We start from the raw sequence: 21911 nt of genomic DNA on the forward strand, positions 1-21911 counted from the left end.
TTGAGGCTGGTGTGATTGCTCCAGACTGGGTGATAGAGCAAGACCCTGACTAAAAAATATTTTATTTTTAGTATAGTAAATACATAATCAGTAACAGTCATTTATTATCATTATTGAGTAGTATGTGCTGTACATAATTGTATGTGTTATGCTTGATGAAAGAATGTTTATCAAAATTTTAGCAAGTCAAACCCAAAAATATATAAAAAGAACAATGCATCATAACCAAGTGGCAGATAGGCCAGGAATGCAGAATGAATTTACATTTGAAAATCAATCAATGCAATTCCTCATATTAACAGACTAAAAAAAGAAAAACCATATAATTATCTTAATAAATGCAGTAAAAACATTTGAGAAGATTTAACCTCCATTTCTCATAAAATATCTGCCAACTGGGAATAGAAAGGAAATGCCTCAATCTGGTAAAGGTCATCTAAAACAGTAATAAACAAATAAACCTACAGCTGACATACATGAAATGACTCAAGTTAAAAGACTTGAGAATGTGGTGCAGGGGAAGCTCACACACACTGCTAGTGAAAATGTAAAATGAGCCCAGGCACGGTGGCTCACGCCTGTAATCCCAGCACTTTGAGAGGCCAAGAAGAGCGGATTACCTGAGGTCAGAAGTTCGAGACCAGCCTGACCAACATGGTGAAACCTTGTCTCTACTAAAAATACAAAACTTTGCTGGGTGTGGTGGCACGCATCTGTAATCCCAGCTACTAGGGAAGCTGAGGCAGGAGAATCTCTTGAACCCTGGAGGAGGTTGCAGTGAGCTGAGATCACGCCATTGCAATCTAGCCTGGGTGACAAGAGAGAAACTCCATTTCAAAAAAAAAAAAAAGAAAGAAAAAGAAAATGTAAAATGATATAGCCATTTTGGAAAAAACAGTTTGGCAGTTTCATAAAAAGTTAAATACATGCCTTGCATACCTCCCAGCCATTACATTCCTAGGTATTTACTTGACAGGAATGAAAACATATGTCCACATGAAGATTTGCAGGGGAACGTTAATATCAAATTTATTCATAGTAGCCGATAATTGGAAACAACCCAAATGTTTGTCAACTGGTGAACGGATAAGGAACTGTGGAATATCCATGAAATAGGATATTACCTAGCAGTAAATAAGAATGAGCTACTGATAAAATATGTTTAAGTCACAAAAAAGCGCTGTGTGAAAGAAGCGAGAAACAAGAGTTCATGCTGTAGGATTCCATTAATTTGAAACTAGAAGACTAATCTAGTGATGGATAGCTTGGAGTTAAAAGGGGAGGGTGCTGAATAACTGAGAAGCAGCAAAATGAAGCTTGCTTAGTGATACAAGTGACTGTATTTGTGGGGGAAAAAAAAATTATTTTTGAGACATGGTCTCATTCTGTCATCCAGGCTGGAATGCAGTGGTGCAGTCACTGCTTACTGCAGCCTTGATCTCCAGAACTCAAGTGATCCTCTCATCTCAGCCTCCAAAGTAGCTGACCTACAGACTTGTGCCACCACACCAGGCTAATTTTTTTTTTTTTTTTTTACAGACGGGGGCTTGCTGTGTTGCCCAGGCTGGTCTCAAACTCCTGGCCTCAAGTGATCCTCCCACCTCATTCTCCCAACGTGCTGGGATTACAGGTGTGAGCCACCACACTCAGCCCACATATAATTTTTAAGTCAACAATAGAGTATTCATAAACTCCAGTGACATCTTCCAGATTCCAAAGTAGGTATTTAATTTCTGTCATTTGAACCCACTGTCACTTCAGGAAAGTAAGAAGTGCCTTCTTGCCCCTGCGTTAAGTTAGGGTGGAGACATTTGGTGGGAGCTGGACTCAAAACAATTCTTCTTGAAGTTGGATGAAGTAGATGTATTGATCCAAGTCAATTATATTCCCTTCGTTCTCACCAGTGATGTGCAAAGTTTTATACATGGAGACAGTTGCATTGATTCACGTGTACTGGAACACTTCTTTTTTTAAACTATCTGCATAGACGTCATAGAAGTATCCACTAGTCCTTTTGGGCTTGCCATAGTAGTGAATTATAGAGCCTCTGAAGAATAAGACGTTGCTCTTAAGGCAAGAAAGGATGACTCATCTGAATAACTCATGATTTAAATTTTTCACTTGCAACATGCACTGAAATTTTTAATTCACGCATAATAATTATACATATTTGTGGGGTCCATGTGACACGGATACATGCTTACAACATGTAATGATCAAATCAAGGTAACTGGGATATCTATCCCCCCAAATATTAGTCATTTCTTTGTGTTGGGTACATTCCTAATCTCTGATAGCTATTTTAAAATATACAAAAAATTATTTTTAAGTATGGTCGCCCAACTGTGCTACTGAACACTAAAACCTGTTCCTTCTATTTAACTGTATTTTTAATTTTTTTAATAAGAGATGGGGTCTCATTATGTTGCCCAGGCTTGTCATGAACTCCTGGACTCAAACTGTCTTCTCACCTTATCCTGCCAAGTAACTGAGATTACAGGCTTGAGCTATTGCTCCATACTCTAACTGTATTTTAATACTGATGTGGGAGGAGGGCAGGGAAGTGCTGGTAGAGAAGAGCGGAGTCCCTGGTGAGGGCTCCACCCTCGGGCCTGTGCCCGCGGACCTAAGTAAGAACAGGCACTCCTGTTTTCACACCCAAAGGTTCCATTTTCCAAGACCACTCTGGCCAGCCACGCTCCCTCCCTGTGCCCATAAAAACCCGAGGCTTTAGCTGGCACAGACACAGAGGTTGGACGTCAAGAGGAGCAAAGGAACCAACCAGCAGACACCAGCAGATACTGGCAGACCAGCGATGGCGGAAGGACGCAGCCATCAAGGGGAATTCGGCCAGGGGTGGTGGGAGAAGAGTCCGACTGCTGGGCAGCCCGACGCCAGGGGAAGATTGCCTTCCGCTCCATCCACCTCTGGCTCCCCACTCATCTCGCTGAGCGCCACCTCCACCAGTCAATCAAACCTTGCGGCCGGGCGCGGTGGCTCCTGCCTGTAATCCCAGCACTTTGGGAGGCCGAGGCAGGTGGATTGCCTGAGCTCAGGAGTTCGAGACCGACCTGGTGAAAACAGTGAAACCCCGTCTCTACTAAAAATACAAAAAATTAGCCAGACGTGGTGGTGGGCGCCTGTAGTCCCAGTTACGCGGGAGGCTGAGGCAGGAGAATGGCGTGAACCCGGGAGGCGGAGCAGTGGCCGAGATCGCACCACTGCACTCCCACCTGGGCGAGAGAGCTAGACTCCGTCTCAATCAATGAATCAATCAATAAGTAAAACCTTGCACTCATCCTCCAAGATCCAATTTTCTTGGTACACTGGGCAAGAACTCAGGATAGAGAAAGCCGTCTGCCCTTGTGATAAGGCAGAGGGTCTAATTGAGCCGATTAACATGTAGTCTGTAGACAGCAAAGCTGAAGGAGCACACTGTAACACAGGCCCACTTGGGCTTCAGGAATCGTAAACCCTCACCCCAGACACTGCCGTGGGGTCAGAGCCCAAAGGAGCTCCCTGCGACCTCTGCACCCGCGCCGTCTGCATTGCCCTTCCCAGGGGTTTGAGCAGCGGGACACCAAAGAAGTGAGCCACAACCCTGTCACACGCCCTGCAAGGAGAATAAGGGTGATCTCCCATTTCAATATCCGTTAACCACCCTCTCTTCATTCCTTCTTTTGCGCTTCTGGTAACCATCATTGTACCTCCTACCTCCATAAGATCAGCTTCTTCAGCTCCCACATATAAGTGTGAACATGCTAATTCATTATCCTTCTATGCCTGGCTTATTTTACTTAACTTATTGACCTCCAGTTCTGTATTGCTGCAAATGACAGGATTTCATTCTTTTTTATGGTTGAATAATACTTCATTGTGTCTATCTACCACATTTTCTTTATTCATTCATTAGGTTGATTCCATATCTTGGCTATTGTAAATAGTGCTGCAACGCATATGGGTGTGCAAATATCTTTCCAACATACTGATATCCTTTCTTTTAAATATATAGCCAGCTGTGCAATTGCTGGAACATATTGTAGTTTTATTTTTAGTTTTTTGAAAAATCTCCATACTGTTTTCCATAATGGCTGTACTAATTTACATTTCCACCAACAGTGTGTAAGAGTTCTCCTTTCTCTACATCCTCACCAGCATCTGTTGTATTTGCCTTTTTTATAGTAGCCGTTCTAAGTGGGATGACGTATCTCATTGTGGTTTTTATTTGAATTTCCCTGATGATTAGTGACGCTGAGTACTTTCTCATGTATCTGTTGCCCATTTTTATGTCTTGTTTTGAAAGTTATCTATTCACCTCATTTGCCCATTTGTAAATCAGGTTATTTGTTTTTCTGCAATTGAGTTATTTCAGTTCCTTGAATATTCTGGACATTAATCCCTTGTCAAATGAATAGTTTGCAAATATTTCCTCCCATTATATAGGTTGTTTTTTCACTCTGTTGATTGTTTTTATTTTGCCATGCAGAAAATTTTTAGTTCCATGTAGTGCCATTTGTCTATTCTTGCTTTTGTTGCTTGTGCTTTTGAAGTCTTCTCCATAAAATCTTTGCCCAGAATGACGTCCTGGAGCATTTCTTCTGTTTTTGTCTGGGAGTTTTGTAGTTTCAAGTCTTACATTTAGGTCTTTGATACATTTTGAGTTGATTTTTGTATAGGGTTAGAGTTGGGAGTCTAGCTTTACTCTTCTATGTATGGATATCCAATTTTCCCAGCACCACTTATTGAAGACACTGATCTTTCCCCAGTGAGTGTTCTTGATGCTGTTGTCAAAAATCAATTGGCTGTAGATATGTGGATTAATTTCCGGGTTCTCTATTCTGTTCCATTGGTCTATGTGTCTGTTTTTATGCCAGTACCAACCATGCTGTTTTGGTTGTTAGCTTTGTAGTATATTTTGGAATAGGGTAGTGTGATGCCTCTAGCTTTGGTTTTTTTGCTCAGAATTTCGTTGTTTTTTTGGAGCTTTTGTGGTTCCATACAAATTTTTAAAATTGTTTCTATTTTTGTAAAGAATGCTTTTGGTATTTTGATAGGGATTGCATTGACTTTTGGTAGTATGGTCATTTTCACAGTATTAATTGTTCCAATCCATGAACATGGAATGTCTTTCCACTATTGTAATCTCTTCAATTTCTTTCACCAGTGTTTTATAGACTGGCTTGTAGAGATCTTTCATTTCCTTGATTAAATTTCTTCCTAGGTAATTTTTGGTGGCTATTGAAAATGGGATTGCTTTCAAGATTTCTGTTTCTGCTAGTTTGTTGTTGTTGTACAGAAAGGCCATAAATTTTCATATGTTAATTTCATATCCTGCAACTTTACTTAATTTATCATCAGTTAGTTCTAAGAGTTTTTTGGTTGAGCTTTTAGTGTTTTTCTATATATAACATCATGTCTGCAAACAAGATCTATTTGATTTCCTTCTGTCCAGTTTGGATGCCCATCTTTTTTTTCTGTTTTGTTTTGTTTTGGGGTTTTTTTTGCTTTTTTTTTTCTTTTGAAACAGGGTCTCACTTTTTCACCCAGGCTAGAGTGCAGTGGCATGATCACAGTTCACTGTAGCTCAACTTCCCAGGCTCAAGCAATCCTCTCACCTCAGCTTCCCAAGTAGTTGGAACTACAGGTATGTGCCATCAAGCCAAGTTAGTTTTTTTATTTTAAGTAGAGACGGGTTTCACCATGTTGCCCAGCCTGGTCTTGAACTCCTGAGCTCAAGCGATCCACCTCCCTCGGCCTCCAAAGTGCGGAGTTTACAGGCATGAGCCACCATGACCAGTCTGGATGCCCCTTATTTCTTTTCTTGCCTGATTGCCCTGCTCAGACTTCCAGGAGTGGGGAGAGTGGGCATCCTTGTCTTATTTCAGTTCTTAAAGGAACCCAATCAGTATAATTTAGCTGTGAGTTCATCAGATATGGCCTTTATTGTGTTGAGGTATACCCTTCTATGCCCACTTTCTTGAGAGGTTTTATTATAAAGGGATTTTGAATTTTATCAAATATTTTTTCAGCATCTATTGAAATGATCATATAGTTTTTGGTACTTCATTCTATTGATGTGATGTATCATGTTTATTTTGCATATGTTGAATTATCTTTGCATTCATTCCACTTGACCATGTGAATGATCTTTTTAATGTGCTAATGGATGTGGTTTGCTAGTATTTTCATGGGGATTTTTGCATTTCTTTTCAATGGGGATATTGGCCTACCGTTTTCCTCTTTGTTGTGTCTTTGTCAGTTTTGGTATCAGGGTAATGCTGGCCCCATCAGATGAATGAAGAATTCCCTCCTCTTTAATTTTCTGGAAGATTTTGACAATTTGTTCTTTAAATGTTTGATAGAACTCAGCAGTGAAGCCATTTTAGGGCTGGGATTTTCTTAGATGAGAGATTTTTTTATTACTGATTCGATCTCATTATTCATTACTGGTTTGTTTAGGTTTTCTATTTCTTCCTGATCCCATCTTGATAGGATATATGCGTCCAGAAATTTATCCATATCTGCTAGGTTTTCCAATTTGTTGGCACATAGTGTTCATAGTAGTGTTTAATGATCCTTTTTGTTTCTGAGGCATCAGTTTTAATTTCTTAATTTTCATTTTTTATTTTATTTACTTGGTCTTTTCACTGTTCTCTTAATCTAGCTAATGGCTTGTCAGTTTTGCTTATCTTTTAAAAACAAACCAAACTTTTGTTAATCTTTTGTAATTTTTTTAGTCTCAAATTCCTTTATTTCTGCTTTATTGTTATTCTTTCTCTTCCTCTATTAATTTTGGTTTGGTTCATTCCTGCTTTTCTAGTTCCTTGAGATGCATTGTTATTTTTTTATCTGAAATCTTTCCAGTTTTTTCATGTAGGTGTTTATTGCTATAAACTTCCCTCTTAGCACTTCTTTTGCTGTATCCCATGTTTTGGTATGTTGTGCTTCTCTTTTCATTTATTTCAAGAAATTTTTAAAAATTTCTTCATTGACTCATCGGTCATTCGAAAATGTGGTGTTGGCCAGGTGATATGGTTCATGCTTGTAATTCTAGCACTTTGGGAGACTCAGGTGGATGGACTGCTTGAGCCCAGGAGTTTGAGACCAACCAGGGCAACATGGCAAAAATCCATGTTCTTTTTTCTCTGACTGCCTTTAAGAATTTGTCTTTATCACTGATTTTTAAAAATTTTATGATTATTTGTCCTAGTGTCATTTTCTGCATGTTTCTCGTACTTGGGATTTGGATCTGTGGGCTCACAGTTGTCATCAAATTTCAAACATCTGGAAGTTGAAAGATGTCTATGAACTGAAGACAGAGAATTTGTGTGTGAGACTCAAGAAAAAGTCATAACTGTTAATAGTTGTGTAGGCAGTCTTGATTCTACTATTACGATTGATGATAAAATGTAATTATATACACATGCATATTTTGGGTATAAAAGTTGATTTGCTGAAGACTTTCTATCCTCAGAGATGACCACAATAGATTGATGGTTCATTTCCTCATTATATTTTTGATTTAATGAAAAAGGTACAGGCATACCTACACAAATATGATAGACATATATAGGTATATTGAATAATCAAAGGAAGAATTCTAATAGAGAATTGAACTTGAAATTATGTTTTTGAAAATTTCACACAACTTGTTCAACAAATATTTGAGTGTTATTACGTGCCGGGCCCTGTTTTAGGCATTGGCGCAGTGGTAACATGATGAGCCAAGTGCTACTCTTTGGAGCTTAACTCCTAGTGGGGGCATCGGAGGATAAGCAAATAAACAAAAATACGTAATATAATGATTTCAGATGTCTATAATCTTATTAAGAAAAATGCCAAAAAATAAATGATAACTCATAAGAATTAATAAAGCTTGCCAGAAGAGAATTGCTAAGTTAAAAAGATTATTCTAAACGAGGCAGAGAATTTGTTTTCCAATGTAAAGAACTGTAGGCACGTGAAAATGGAGGTTGGTTGGGAAAGGGGAGAATCAAGAGTCGGCCTGAGGCAGGCAGAATGTTTGGGCGGAGGACTAGCGGAAGACAAAAATAGGTGGGTAAAAGATTGAAGACAACAGGCCGGGGCACCGTGGCTCATGCCTGTGATCCCAGCACTTTAGGAGGCCGAGGCGGGCGTATCGCAAGGTCAGGAGTTCCAGACCAGCCTGGCCAACGTGGTGAAACTCCATCTCTACTAAAAATACAAAAATTAGCTGGGCGTGGTGGTGCGCGCCTGTAATCCCAGCTACTCAGAAGGCTAAGTCAGGAGAATCACTTGAACCCAGGAGGCGGAGCTTGCAGTGAGCCGAGATTGTGCCACTGCGACAGAGATTCTGTCTCAAAAAAAAAAAAAAAAAAAGATTGAAGATAACAAAAAGTTAATAGAGATGATACAGTTTTCGAACAAGACAATCAGTCTCATTAAATAGCCCCTCCTTGGAGAGGAATACAAAGTATCTGCCATAGAACTAGCTTTTCTGTTCAGTGGAGTTGCATGTAACTGTGTCGATGAGTGCTTCCTGAACTGTGTGTACCACTGAGATACATGACCAAGATATTTTGTGAGTACAAGGAGGAACATTTTTTCCTGTTTAGCAAGGCAGGGAGATGGGGTTGGGAGGTGTTTTTAGTTCCTTAAATCAAGGTCCTCAGAAGCAAATACTGAGACCAGGATTTGTAGGCCAGGGATTTATTAAGGAAGTGTCCCCAGGCGAGACTGGTATGGAGAAAGGTGGGGGTAGGACAGGGAAAGGTGAAATCTAAGGCAAAGTTTTGCAAAGGGGAGGAGCTTCGTCCTGCTCTCCCAGGGGAAATCTCCCAAACCCAAGGTAAGGGAGCTAGGTTTTCACATTCCCATACCTGACAGGCATTGGTTAAATGCCACCTCCAGAACTTAAATTCTCAGGTACTGGGGCTCTGAGGGTGTAGGCAAAGTGGCCCCATTAGCTGAAGTACAGTTGGTCAAAGAAAAGTCACGAGTGTTGACTATGGGAAGCAAAAGCCCACTGAAACTGAGAGAGGACACAAGCATGTTAAAAAGTGATCTGTAGGCAACATTGCTCACTGCAAATATTGTTAGAGAAATGTAATTAGCCCATCACAGACAAGTTAATGTTTTTGTTTTGTTTTCTTTTGTTTTGAGACAGAACGTTGCTCTGTAGCCCAGGCTGGAGTGCAGTGGCGTGGTCTCAGCTCACTGCAACCTCCGCCTCCTGGGTTCAAGCGATTCTCCTGCCTCAGCCTCCCGAGTAGCTGGGATTACAGGTGCCTGCCACCATGCCCGGCTAATTTTTGTATTTTTAGTAGAGACAAGGTTTCACCATGTTGGCCAGGCTGGTCTCGAATTCTTGACACTTCAGGTGATCCACCCACCTCAGCCTCCCAAAGTGCTAGGATTACAGGCATGAGCCACTGTGGCCGGCCCAATTAATTTTTTAAAAGAGTCATCTTAAAATATCGTATTAAGTAAACAGTGCTATAAATAATATGTAGATATATAAAAATTATTAAATTCATACAAAGATGGCTGAAGGTTGGTACCTGCCGGTTGGGGTGTTTGTTTTCATTTATATGCCATATCAGGAGTTGAGTTTCCATTCAGTGATGGCCACTTTAATCTTTGCCATTCTCCATTCCCTCCTCCCATCCCAAGACAGTGTTCATTCCTCCTTTTTCTGGAAACCCCTCAATGCTTTATATGTACCGCAAACTTTTGCACTTCCTATATTGCATCAAAATGATTGAGTTGATATTTCTTCCCTAAAGGCTTTGTGACGTTCTTAGAGCCAGGACTGTGTCTCACTCATCTCGGCATCTCTAGTGAGTGTCCGGTGCAGGGCCTATTCAATCAATGTTTATTGAATTGGATGAATAAAGAAATCCATTACAGCCTGTGGAAATTCTAGAAACTAAAATTTATCTTAGGTATAAAGTTTGTATCTTTTATTAATGAGACACAAGCAATTAAAATGATAAACCCCCTCTAGCATTCCAACAAAAGTTACTGAGCCTCATCTGATAACTTCGACATTTGGCACAGAAAGGTTCTCACCTGCAAATGGAAATGTAAAACTTTAGTTGAGAAAAGCTTTCTTGATTAAGAGCACTTGATTAAAAAGAGCTCATTAATAAAGAACAATACTATTTTTATAAGGACTAAGCTCTTTTTATCTTGCCTTGCTTTCGTTTCACGCTTCAACAAACAGCACCTTTTGGCAGTCACGGCTCCTTGTACTGCCAAATGCAGTTTCATGACTCTGGTTTTGCCCTTCCTTGACGTCACTCTGAAAGAGGTCATCAGCTAATTAGCTGCATAAACTGGCGGCCATTATTGTTTCCAAGCCCCAAGTTGTGCAGTCTGATGGAATCACAATGACGTATTTGAATTGATTCTTTTTTCTTGATGGCACAAAAATGCTTCTTAGAACGTTGAAACTTAGGACACTTATAATGGAATGTACCTGATTAAAGGTGACCTATAGATATTCAGGAGAGCAGAAAAAACTCGCTTAGACAGAATGAATACTTTTGGCTTTTTCTCCAAATTAGATCTGGAAAAAGTTTCTGTTTTTCAGATTTTAGCTTCTCACTCTCCAACTTCCATCTCCCAATAATATTATCTGCCATTCTTCAAAATGCTGTCTGGCTACTGTTTCTTCTCACAAAAGTAGAATCTATCTTCTGGGCTCCTTTACTCACATCTCTTTAACTTTTTTCTCTGAATAGTCAGCACCTTTATTCTTACCCTTGCTTGCTCAAACCCCAACCCAAGACCTCAACTCAAAAGGTCTTGCATGTCCTGTTTTCTGTTTGTAAGGACGGACCATGTTTCTGTTTTCCAAAGTGATATTTACTCAGTTTGAAATCTGTCATTTAGATCTATGTATATCTGTTAATGGTCAATCTTTCTCAAATTTTCTTAAACTTACTGAAAGAAGCAACTGTGTGTAGATTTCATTCCTTGTGGCACACTAGCAGGGGAAGGCTCATAGAAGAGGGAGGGTTGGTTTTGAAGGGCCCTGGAATTACAGTGTAAGTATTTTAGGTCTGATTCCCTTCTCCATTCCTCTGCCTAAGAATGAATTTTCAATGCAGAATCTTTTAACATTGAAGATGTAAAACTTAGGGTCAACTATTTCATTATGTTAGCCAAAGGCTGTTACAAAATACAATATAGTCTTTAAAAAAAGTAATACAACACAGAATAAAGACTTGAATTGTGACCATAGAACTTTGTAATGGAATTCTGAAGTTTATTTGAAATATATGCTCACCTAATCAAAACATCAAAAGGAATAACACACTAAGTTGTGAATTCTGAAATTGGGAAAGGGACTATACTTAGTTCCCTTTTGTTTTCCCAGGGTATCCAGCATGAAGCTTCAGAAACTTGTTAAAGCTTTATCAATATTCTTGAGTCACAAATAAGAGGCTTATTTGGATCACAGACTTTTACATAAAACAGTAATATGCCCTGAGAAAATCCCTTGACTGATGAAATTTGCTCCAGAGAGAAGTGAGTTCTAGCCTGGAAACCTAGCTCAAGTTACCTCGTAGGCTACACGTCTGTAAAATGGGACTGCCTCAAACTATTGTTGAAGTTAAGCAAGATACCTAAAATGTCTTACGTAGTCTCTGATCCATAACAAGCACTCAATGTTTGTAAGTTTCCCTTTTTCTTCTTTCACATTTTATCTTGAACAATCCCAGTGCACGTGTGACATGCCTGTATATACATGAGCAAAAGATAGGACAGTGGAAGACATACCCTAACTCAGGCACCTAGCTACTTACTGCACCAAAAATCCTGCAACCCCTCTTTGTTGAGATTTGTGCTGGTTTTATTACACTATACCCTATTAGTTAAAGACCTCTGGGAAAATTATGATCTGGTCTTAACAGTAGAAATAGATACATTTCTCACAAGCAATTAGTTTGTGTTTTAACTGTGTGTTGTGTAATTGATCACATTTCTACCTGTTGGCTAGTAGGAAGCTTATAATCAAATGTATTGCTTCATGTTTAGCAACTATATAGGACATCATTGTAAGTGTTCTGGCATTAATTTTACTCCTGGCTTTATTTTGTATCACTGTCAATGTTTTCTCCTTTGCAATACATTTTTATCTACATTTAATGTGATTTTGGTATATTGTATATTTCTGTATAAGCTGACTGAAATCTTATGAAATAGACTAGGAAATACATATACATGCAAATATGTATGTGTGCACAAGTATAGTATTAGTTCATTTTTACACTGCTATAAAGATATTACCCAAGACTAGGTAATTTATAAACAAAGGAGGTTTAATTGACTCACAGTTTTACATGGCTGGGGAGGCCTCAGGGAACTTACAATCATGGCAGAAGGGGAAGCAGGCATGTCTTACATGGCAGCAGGCGAGAGAGCGCATGTGAAGGGGGAACTATCAAACACTTATAAAGCCATCAGATCTTGTGAGAACTCACTCACCATCCTGAGAACAGCATATGGGAAGCCACCCCCATGATTTAATCACCTCCCACCTGGTCTCTCCCTTGATAGGGGGATTGCAATTTGAAATGAGATTTGGGTGGGGACACAGAGCCAAACCATATTTTTTTTTATATATATACACATCTAAACATATATATGTGCATTAATGTCTCATATGTATATATGTGTATATATGTACACATATATGTATACCTGTATATATACATATACATGCATGTATATATGTGTGTATATATGTACATGCGTACACATGTGTATGTACATATATACACATATGTATATGTGTGTGTGTGTATATATTATATATATAGAGAGAGAGAGAAACAAAGAGGGAGACTTTCATGGCCACAAACATTGGTTGGAAAAGGAAGTTAAAAGAAAAAAGACCAAAGCACCTTCTCCATTTCTTTTGACAAAACAAAATAATGGAGGATTTCCCTGTTCTCTGTGCTATTTTACCCTGAAAAGTATGCTCATCAAAGTTATTGCTATGGCCTTACTATGCTGGGTTTTTAAAATTACAAGTAGAAAAGGAATTTATTTAAAGGATATTGGGAAGGTCATGAAATCAGCAGGAGTGTTGGAAACCATATCTGAGAAATCTTCAGGAATCTAGTTTAGCCAGGCAGCTAGAACTACAGTCTAAGTCACAGCAAAGAGCCAGTGCCAGGAGGATGCTTGCTGCTCTAAGCCCTGGATCCCTGTGCTAGAGCCATCGCTCCACCAGCAGCAGTGTAGGACTGCTGCCCCTGCCATCTGTGGAAACAGGGTGTTGCTGCCACTGCTGCCAAAAGAATAAATTCTCCACAGCGTCCTTTTCTTTGTGTCACTGTTTCTGATTCGAAGTTCTGGATGGAAGCCTCTCAGTGGCTGAGCTAGGTCATATGATGATTCTCAAGTTGCAAGGCAGCCTGGGAAAATGAGTGCTGGCTTTTTTCTCATCTTTCTCTGATCTGGTCTTTTCCATCTTTCTAGTCAAAAGGAGGAATCTGCTCCTTTCCACACTCAGTCAGTGGAGAATTTCCCAAACACAGACACAGGGTTCAGATCCTGGATAGGCAAAAGTCACACGCACATTTTACCTCATACCTACATTTTTTAAAAGGATATTTAACCAAAATATACAACAAAAAACACATTTAACCTCTCCCTAGGGGGATATAAACCAAAGCCTTATCAGTCACTACAGACAGCTGTATTCCCCCTTGATACAGTTTGGATCTATGTCCCCACCCAAGTCTCGTGTTCAGTTGTAATCCCCAGTGTTGGAGGTGGGCCCTGGTAGGAGGTGGTGGGATCATGGGGGAGAGTTCTCATGAATGGTTTAGCACTATCCCCTTGATGCTGTTCTCATGATAGTGAGTTCTCGTGAGATCTGGGTGTTTAAAAGTGTATAGCACCTCCCCCTTCTCTCTAGGTCCTGCTCCTGCTCACATAAGACGCCTGCTCTGGCTTTGCCTTCCGCCGTGAGTAAAACCTCCCCAAGGCCTGTTCAGAAGCAGATGCTGCCATGTTTCCTATACAGCTTATGGAACCATTACCCATTCTCAGGTATTTCTTTATAGCAGTACAAGAATGAACTAATACACCTCTCTAGTTTGGGTAAAATCTTGACCATAGTCTACAATCTATTTAAGTTTCACTATGACTAACACACCCTATGTAAAATAAAGCAGAAAAGGAAGAAAGAAATTTCAATTTAATTGAAACATATAAACATATATTCTTGCAGAAAGAAAAGAAGTGCTATTCATTTTATGTATTCTACAGAAAAACTATCAATCAAGCTGGAGAAATTTTGATCCATATAGAATCTTTGTGTTCTATTAAAATGTACATACATAAAAACAAACTTTAAAACTTTTCCTGTAGTCCCAGCTACTGGGGAGGCTGAGGCAGGAGAATGGCATAAACCCAGGAGGCGGAGCTTGCAGTGAGCTGGGATCCGGCCACTGCACTCCAGCCTGGGTGACAGAGTGAGACTCTGTCTCAAAAAAACAAACAAACAAACAAACAAAAAACTTTTCATTTCCTGGTTAAAATTTTAGTAATAACTCAAATATAGTTATAATTTATCAACAGAAACATAATTCTGAACTGCAGTTTGTTCTTGATAGAATGTTATGTTTTATTGGGATTTATGAATTCATTATTCTTGTAGATGATTGTCCTGCCAGACCTCTATTGAGCTGGATAGGGATGGCACCATGTTCAAGAGGCCAAAGAAGAGACCTAGAGCCAGCAAACAGACACAAGGTTTACTGAGGTTTATTATTTTCTCTACAGGTTAAAGCTGGTGTGCACCATTGAGATAACACAATGTAGTCCAACACCTCCTATACTGATGAGATTAATAAGATGAATACAATGAGATTAGTTTCCCAAAGCCACATTGTTTGCATCAGCAACCATCATTACCCACAGATCTTGTCCTGTTGTAATCTTGGTCAGAGATGGTAACAGTTGAAGCAGGTTTGAGGACTACAAGGCACAATCCCTCTATAAAGAATCTTATCCTCTCACAGACCCGCTGTCTCCATGTCTGACAACTTCACTCTATGGAGAAGACTGTGGTGTTTTTGTTTTGTTTTGTTTTGAGACAGGCTCACTCTTGTTCAGGCTCCAGTGCAGCGGCTTGCTGCATCCTCCGCCTCCCAGGCCCAAGCAATCCGCTCGCCTCAGCCTCCCGAGTAGCTGGGACCACAGGTGCTTGCCACTATGCCTGGCTACCTTTTCTGTATTTTTGGTAGAGACGTGGTTTCCCCCCATGTTGCCGGAACTGGTCTCACACTCCTGAGCTCAAGTGATACTCCCACCTCGGCCTCCCAAAGTGCTAGGATTACAGGTATGAGCCACTGCATTCAGCCTTTTTTTTAACTTTATTTCAACTTTCCCTTTTAAAGTCAAATACTGTGGTATCTACATTGGAAATTTATGGCCCAGTGATCACAATAACATTAATAATGTCTTATTTTTTAGAATACTTCAAATATTTTATCTCAAATCATTGAATTTTGGAGTGCAACAGTGACTTAGATATTCAGTCTTATGGTTCTCAATCTTGGCTGTTTAGTGTAATCACCTGGGGAGTTTAAAAACCACTGATGCTGATTAAACCCCACAGATTTCAATTTAATTGGTGTCAGGTGTGGTCAGGGCATTAGCGGTTTAAATATCCCTAGATGGTTCTAATAGGCTGTCAGGTGTCTCTGATATCATCTAGCTACTACCTCACTCTCCTCCGCATTCGTTTTATAGATTAAGGGAGGCTGGGAGCGTGTGTGCCTTGCTCATAATCACCAGCTGATTAATCATATTTAGTTCAAAACATCAGTTTAGCCCCCTTTTCCTGATAAGGACCAGGACCAGTGGGTGAACTTCAGATTTTCACCAGCAGGACTGCCTCAGGCTAAATTGGGACAGTTGGCAGCACCTGTCCTTGGAGCTTCTAGAACTGCCACACAAGACAAGCCTCATTACTGAATCAAACCATCTCTGTGAGGTTGGCATGAATTACCTCCAGTTTATAGGTGATGAAACTAGCATTGAGATAGGTTTTCATATGGTCACATAGTTATATTGGGAAACTTTTGAACAAAATCCTGCTATAATTACCTCTAAAGTACACCTATATTATCTTATTTTTAGGAATAATATCCCTTGTCTTTGCACTTAAAACTTGATTTCCAGCCTCACTCATAAAGTAAATGAAAGGAAACATTCTTAAAATAAAAAGAGAAATGTATTATTGTATGAAGGTATAAACACTGGCACCCTTGTGGCCATCTCTGGTTAACAAGGTTTTTTAAAATGCCAGTAATTTATTTATCATGGCATTCATATAAGGGGATTTTTCTTATAGTAAAATCTCATAAGAAACATAAAATCTAAGGGAAATATTAATTGACCTGAGTAAAATGCATGAGGTCATGTGTAAAAGGATCATAGACAAAAAACTGCGTTTGTCAATCCTATTCTGAGAGCAGGACGTAATTATGGTTTCACTGGGAAGGCTTGCCTGAGTAAGCGTTGACCAGTCAGCCTGCTACATTTGGAATCCTGTTGGCAAAACTCCCCCGTCACCACCAGATGTGAACCCCCTGGCATTGAAGGGGGAGGGGTATTCAGAGGAACAATGACTCTGGTTGATGACAGGGGGGTGAGTGCATAGAAAAGGGCCATCCCTTGACTGCCTAATTCACAGTGACTCATGCTCTGACCTCTGAGGAAACAGTCACATCTTTCACACTGTTTCTTCTAACATCTTTTTACTGGAAGCCTAATGGTTATTGAAAATGTTCCGCTGGGGGCACATTCTTCAGCTGTCTAGTCTCTCACCAGTTGCTGAGCAAACCCAGAAGCTGGTGGGCGTGCTTCTCTTTCAGCCCCTGCAGACGTCCCTGGCCATCCACCTGCGCCTGGACGGTCCCTGGGCCTGCTGTGTGGGGTCATTGTAATTCCTTAGAGTCTTGGAGATCTGACAAACTGCCCATAAAACCTGCTGCCCCACCCATTGCCTTTCTGCGGTAAAGGTGAAAGGAACAGGGGGTAAGAATTTTCTGTCCTTTTCACTGATGTTATTGATTTCCAGAATGTAGCAAAAATATATCTGATAGATATATAAATATGTAGGGAGATAAATACTAGTTCTCACCCCTCCCATTTCTCTTTCTCTCTATCAGCAAATAAAAAAAGATTGAAAGAAAATACACCAAATTGGTAAACAGTGGTGGAGGTGATTTTTTTCCTACTTTGTTACTGTACATTCTACATATTCTATAAGGAAAATATATTTTACTTTTATTTATAAAAATAATATGTAAAATATATGTTACTTATATTTACAAAAATATGTGAAATATATTTTACTTATATTTACGAAAATAATATGTGAAATATATTTTACTTATATTTACAAAAATAATTTGTAAAGTATTTTTCTGGCATTGGTGTAAACCCTCCTATCTCTTTTGTCTGTGGCAGTCTAATTAGCTAAAGCATGGATCTACCTTAAAGCCAGGAAGATGGATTAAGATATTGCCGCTATGAGGGCCAGGTGCGGTGGCTCACGCCTGTAATCCCAGCACTTTGGGAGGCCGAAGCAGGCGGATCATGAGGTCAGAAGATCGAGACCATCCTGGCTAACACGGTGAAACCCCGTCTCTACTAAAAATACAAAAAACTAGCCGGGCGTGGGGGCGGGTGCCTGTAGTCCCAGCTACTCGGGAGGCTGAGGCAGGAGAATGGCGTGAACCCGGGAGGCGGAGCTTGCAGTGAGCCGAGATCCTGCCACTGCACTCCAGCCTGGGCCACAGAAGGAGACTCTGTCTCAAAAAAAAAAAAGAGAGAAAAAAAGATATTGCTGCTGTGAAAAAGCAACATCTAGGAGCCTAGTGGCAATGGAATGTTCTGTATCTTGGCTATATCCATGTCAATATCTTGGTTGTGACATTGTGCCATAGTTTTGCAAGATGTTACCATTGGGGAAACTGAGTAAAGCATATATGGGATCTCCTGATTTATTTCTAACAATTACATGTGAATATACAGTTATCTCAAAATAAAAGATTTTCTTTTGTAAAAACCCATAAAAGATATTGCTCAGCTATTTATTAGGTGCACTAGTAGCAGAGAGTTCATCATTACCCATCTTAGAGTCATTCTGCAGGTGAATATTTGATATTCTCTCCTAATGATTTTGATAGTAAAATTTTTGTTGTATTGTTAGGCCACAGAAATGTATTTCAAAATAACTGTGAGCACCTGGAAGAATAAAATGAAAATAAGCATTTTTGGGAGGCAGTTCTCTGTGGGTCTCCGGTGTGTCTGCACATCTTGTGAGGGAGACACTGACCGCCCTTTGATCTGGACTCTCTCTTCACGGAGGTTTGCTTAGTGAACAGCCTTAGGAGATAGAGTGTCTCTGTTTAGAGCAAAGGGCAGGTATGCTTGTTGTCCACTTAAAAATATATAGGTTTCCTAAGCTCATGGTTTCTCTCCTAGAACACAACCCAAGGTGTCATCTGGACCTCTTTGTGTTACCCTATAGGAATTGAGGATCAGGGAACCTGTGAAAAAATGCCGATACCCAGGCTACTTCTATTGCTGTAATAAATGGTCCCTTAGCATCCATGAAACTGTACCAGGCTAACCTGTTAACTTGCAAGTATGCTAAAATCTCAGACCCTTCACAGTTCTTGACAATTCTGGTGATGAGGACGGGAGGTTGACAGAAATGTGACTTATGGAACAGGAAGACGAGGGCCTTGTGAGTGAGATAAGGGGACCTAAGGGAAGCTCATGGGAGTTGGCAGAGGCATGTTGACTACATTTTGTGGTCAAGAGGGCAGTCAATGGTCTTCCACTTTATTGCCTGTTTATGAGGAGAAATTGGAAAGGTGGTTGTAGGCTGAACACCAGGAAGTAAATTCAAAGACAACGCCCCAACTACCTAGGTTGTTGCTAACTCCCCTCCAGATGGAGGACTTCCTTGCCAATCTGGCAGCAGCCTCAGGTCCACCTCATCATAACTACTAGTACCAAGATTTGTTGTGGGTGAGCAGAAGGTTCTTCTGCCTTTTAAAATAAATGATATCAGTCACACGGACATTGCCATCCAATGTGGAGCCCTTGAATGCCAAAAGCAATGCAAGTTCATTGGGTTGAGCAATGAGCCATGCTCTACGAAAGTAAATGCAAAGCTTTGTTTAATGGACAGAGCCACTCTCTCCTTCATGACTCATTGCTTCCTCCTCCTCTACTTTAGTCTCAACCACTTTAATGAGAAAAACAATTAGAGGTGAAGCTGAGGTCTCCCTGGTCCACATCAGCATCAAAGGTCCAAGTGTGCTGGAGATTTGAGGGGAAAGGAGAGACTTACAATTTTATGGCTCTATTAGATACCTATTAGATACAGGTCCCAAGTCACTGCCCTCTCTGGTCCTGTGGAAAGAGAGAATTCCCAACTTAACCAATGGAATTTGGGTAAGATTTGCAGTGCAGAAGGGAAGCTACAGTGGCCTTGTGCCAGAGCCCTTTGAACCAGTTTAAGGTGTGCTGTTGTGTACTCCACTGCTGAATGCATAATTATTATTAATGTTTTACATCCTTGTATTGTAACTGTCCAGAGGGGGTTCTCCTGATTCAGAAGAGCCACATTTAGAGACAAGTTAGTGAAACACATACATTGCTCTGCAGACCCCTCCCTGCACCCTCCAGGGTGCTCCAACAGAAACAATATAGATTCCCAAGGGGGAGAATAATCTTGATTAAGAATTTAAAGGCAGTAAGGATTGTATACAACAGGCCTGTATGGCCAGCAAAAAAGGCTAACAAGAGGCAGAGGCTTGCAGTAGATTATTGCCCACTGAATTCAGTTGTTGATTCCATATCCCAGCTGTTCCAGACATTGTAACTGTAATTGAATCCATTACACAGACCAATGGCATTTGGCATGCTTGCCAATGGCTTCTTTGCCATACCACTGGCACCTAAGCATCAAAAACAGTTCCCATTCACATTGCAAGGCCTCCAATATACATTTGCAGTATTCTTCCATGAGCACCTAAATTTCTCTGCCACTTGCTGCTGTTGGGGGGTGGGGAGGGGTCAGAATTTAGTGCAAGGGCCTCTACCCTCTGATGTCTGTAGCTTTGGTTATGTAGATGATGTTCTGTTGGTTGGCAAGCCATCAGTGCCAGTCTCAATGACCTTGAGAATGATATTAGCATGCCCCTGCCAGCAGGTGAAGCTGATAAACCCTGACAAAATCCAGGAACTAGCTTACCAGGCAAAGTTTCCTGGTACTATTTACAGCCACACTGGTAGGGAAAAATTGCCATCTCTTCAGCACCCCCACCCCCATCACCAAAAAGGATGCCCAGAACCTTCGTGTACTCTTTGGGTATGGGAGATGGTGTGCACCTCACTGGGTATCCCATTGTTTCTTTTCTGTCAGCATGATATGAGCAGGACCCAAACAGACTGCATTAGAAACTGTCCAGCAAACTGAGGCACCCTCTCCAGCTTCAGAGCTCAACAATCCTAATGAAACCTCAGCTCTATGTCTCTGCAACTGATGGCTTTGCCAACTGGAATCTCTGGCAAAAGGAGTCAGCCTTCATTCAAAGCCACCTCTTGGAGTTTTGGACTTGTTGCTTCCATGACATTGTGACCAGGTCCACCCTCTTTGAAAAGCAGCTCAGAGCTCGCTAGTGGGCTCTTGTCAAAAAGGAGGGCCTGCCTCTCAGAAGTCTGTGAATCTTCATCCTGTATTCTCATTTTGTGGTGGGTCAACTTTGACTCCGTGACTAACACAGTGGGAAGGGCCCAACCACCTCATTTGTCAAATGGAAATAGTAGGTTCAAGAACACAGCTGGTCTGGCTCCCACAGTATCTTGGTTTTACTTAAAAAAGTGGCAGCTGTTCCTTTGGGGGGAAATTCCATCCCTATGCTACCGCCTGCTCAGTGTGGTCCTGGGCTCACAGTGTTCCCCTCAGTGCCTGGGCCGGCTTCACTGGTGATTTGGCTAAGCTGGTACCTGCCCGTGTCACTGGGCTATTGTGTCTGTTCAGCTTGAGCACCAGCTATGCAGAAGTCATTCTACTGTGTGGGCAGAAGTCAGGGGCATTCTCGTCACTCTGGCCAGTACTCCTTTTGATGAAGCTAGTTATGATTTTACTGACTCTCTGGTGATTGTTGGCGGCTTAGATGCCACTTTGAAAACTGTAGATTAAAGACACCTATCTTTAGACCTATGAACTGTGAACTGTGAATTGTGAGAACAAATTGTGGCTGCTGCTGGAACCGCCTGGATCACTCACATAGACATGTAAGGGCCCATTCTCTTGTGAGACCAACGGGGACCAAGCTTGAGCCTGTACCACCCACCCTGCCACCATTGCCACCTCGATCCATCATCATTGTATAAGACGTGGCAACATCCACCGTTATAGACTTGGCACACAGTAAAGGACTCTTTGTTTCCAATGGAGCGGTGACTGCTGCAAGCCAGACTGTGGAGCCTGTCATAAATGGACCCATTTGTCTTGTGGCAATGGAGACCACATTTCACAGGGTGTTGCCTTTGTAAACTCCTGGCAGATTGAATAAATTGAACCTTTGGCCCCTTCTGGTACCTACTGGGGGTGCCTCACCATTATTGACACTCTTTTTTTATATGTATAATTTTTGTTGTTGTTGTTTTTTAGAGATAGGGTCTTGCTCTGTCGCCCAGGATGGAGTGCAGTGGTGTGATCATGGCTCACTGCAGCCTCAAATTCCTGATTTCACGCGATCTTCCTGCCTCAGTCTCACAACTAGCTGGAACTACAGGCTCGCACCAGTATGCCCAGCTAATTTTTTTATTTTTCAGTAGTGATGGGGTCTGGTTATGTTACCCAGGCTGGT

At 40.9% G+C, this 21911-nt stretch overlaps 1 protein-coding gene across 1 annotated transcript in view; it reads left to right on the forward strand.

Annotated features, from left to right (window-relative positions):
* Nucleotides 1-21658, forward strand: part of LOC105466693 (NIMA related kinase 1) — a 229035-nt gene extending 207377 nt beyond the window's left edge. The window contains exons 35-36 of the mRNA XM_071092827.1: nt 14663-14757; nt 20459-21658. Coding sequence (XP_070948928.1) covers nt 14663-14757; nt 20459-20512 — 149 coding nt within the window. The 3' untranslated portion in view covers nt 20513-21658. The remainder of the gene's footprint in view (nt 1-14662; nt 14758-20458) is intronic.
* The last annotated feature ends 253 nt before the right edge of the window (nt 21659-21911 follow it).

The sequence above is a fragment of the Macaca nemestrina genome, chromosome 3 (genome assembly GCF_043159975.1).
Source record: "Macaca nemestrina isolate mMacNem1 chromosome 3, mMacNem.hap1, whole genome shotgun sequence".
Lineage (NCBI taxonomy): Eukaryota > Metazoa > Chordata > Mammalia > Primates > Cercopithecidae > Macaca > Macaca nemestrina.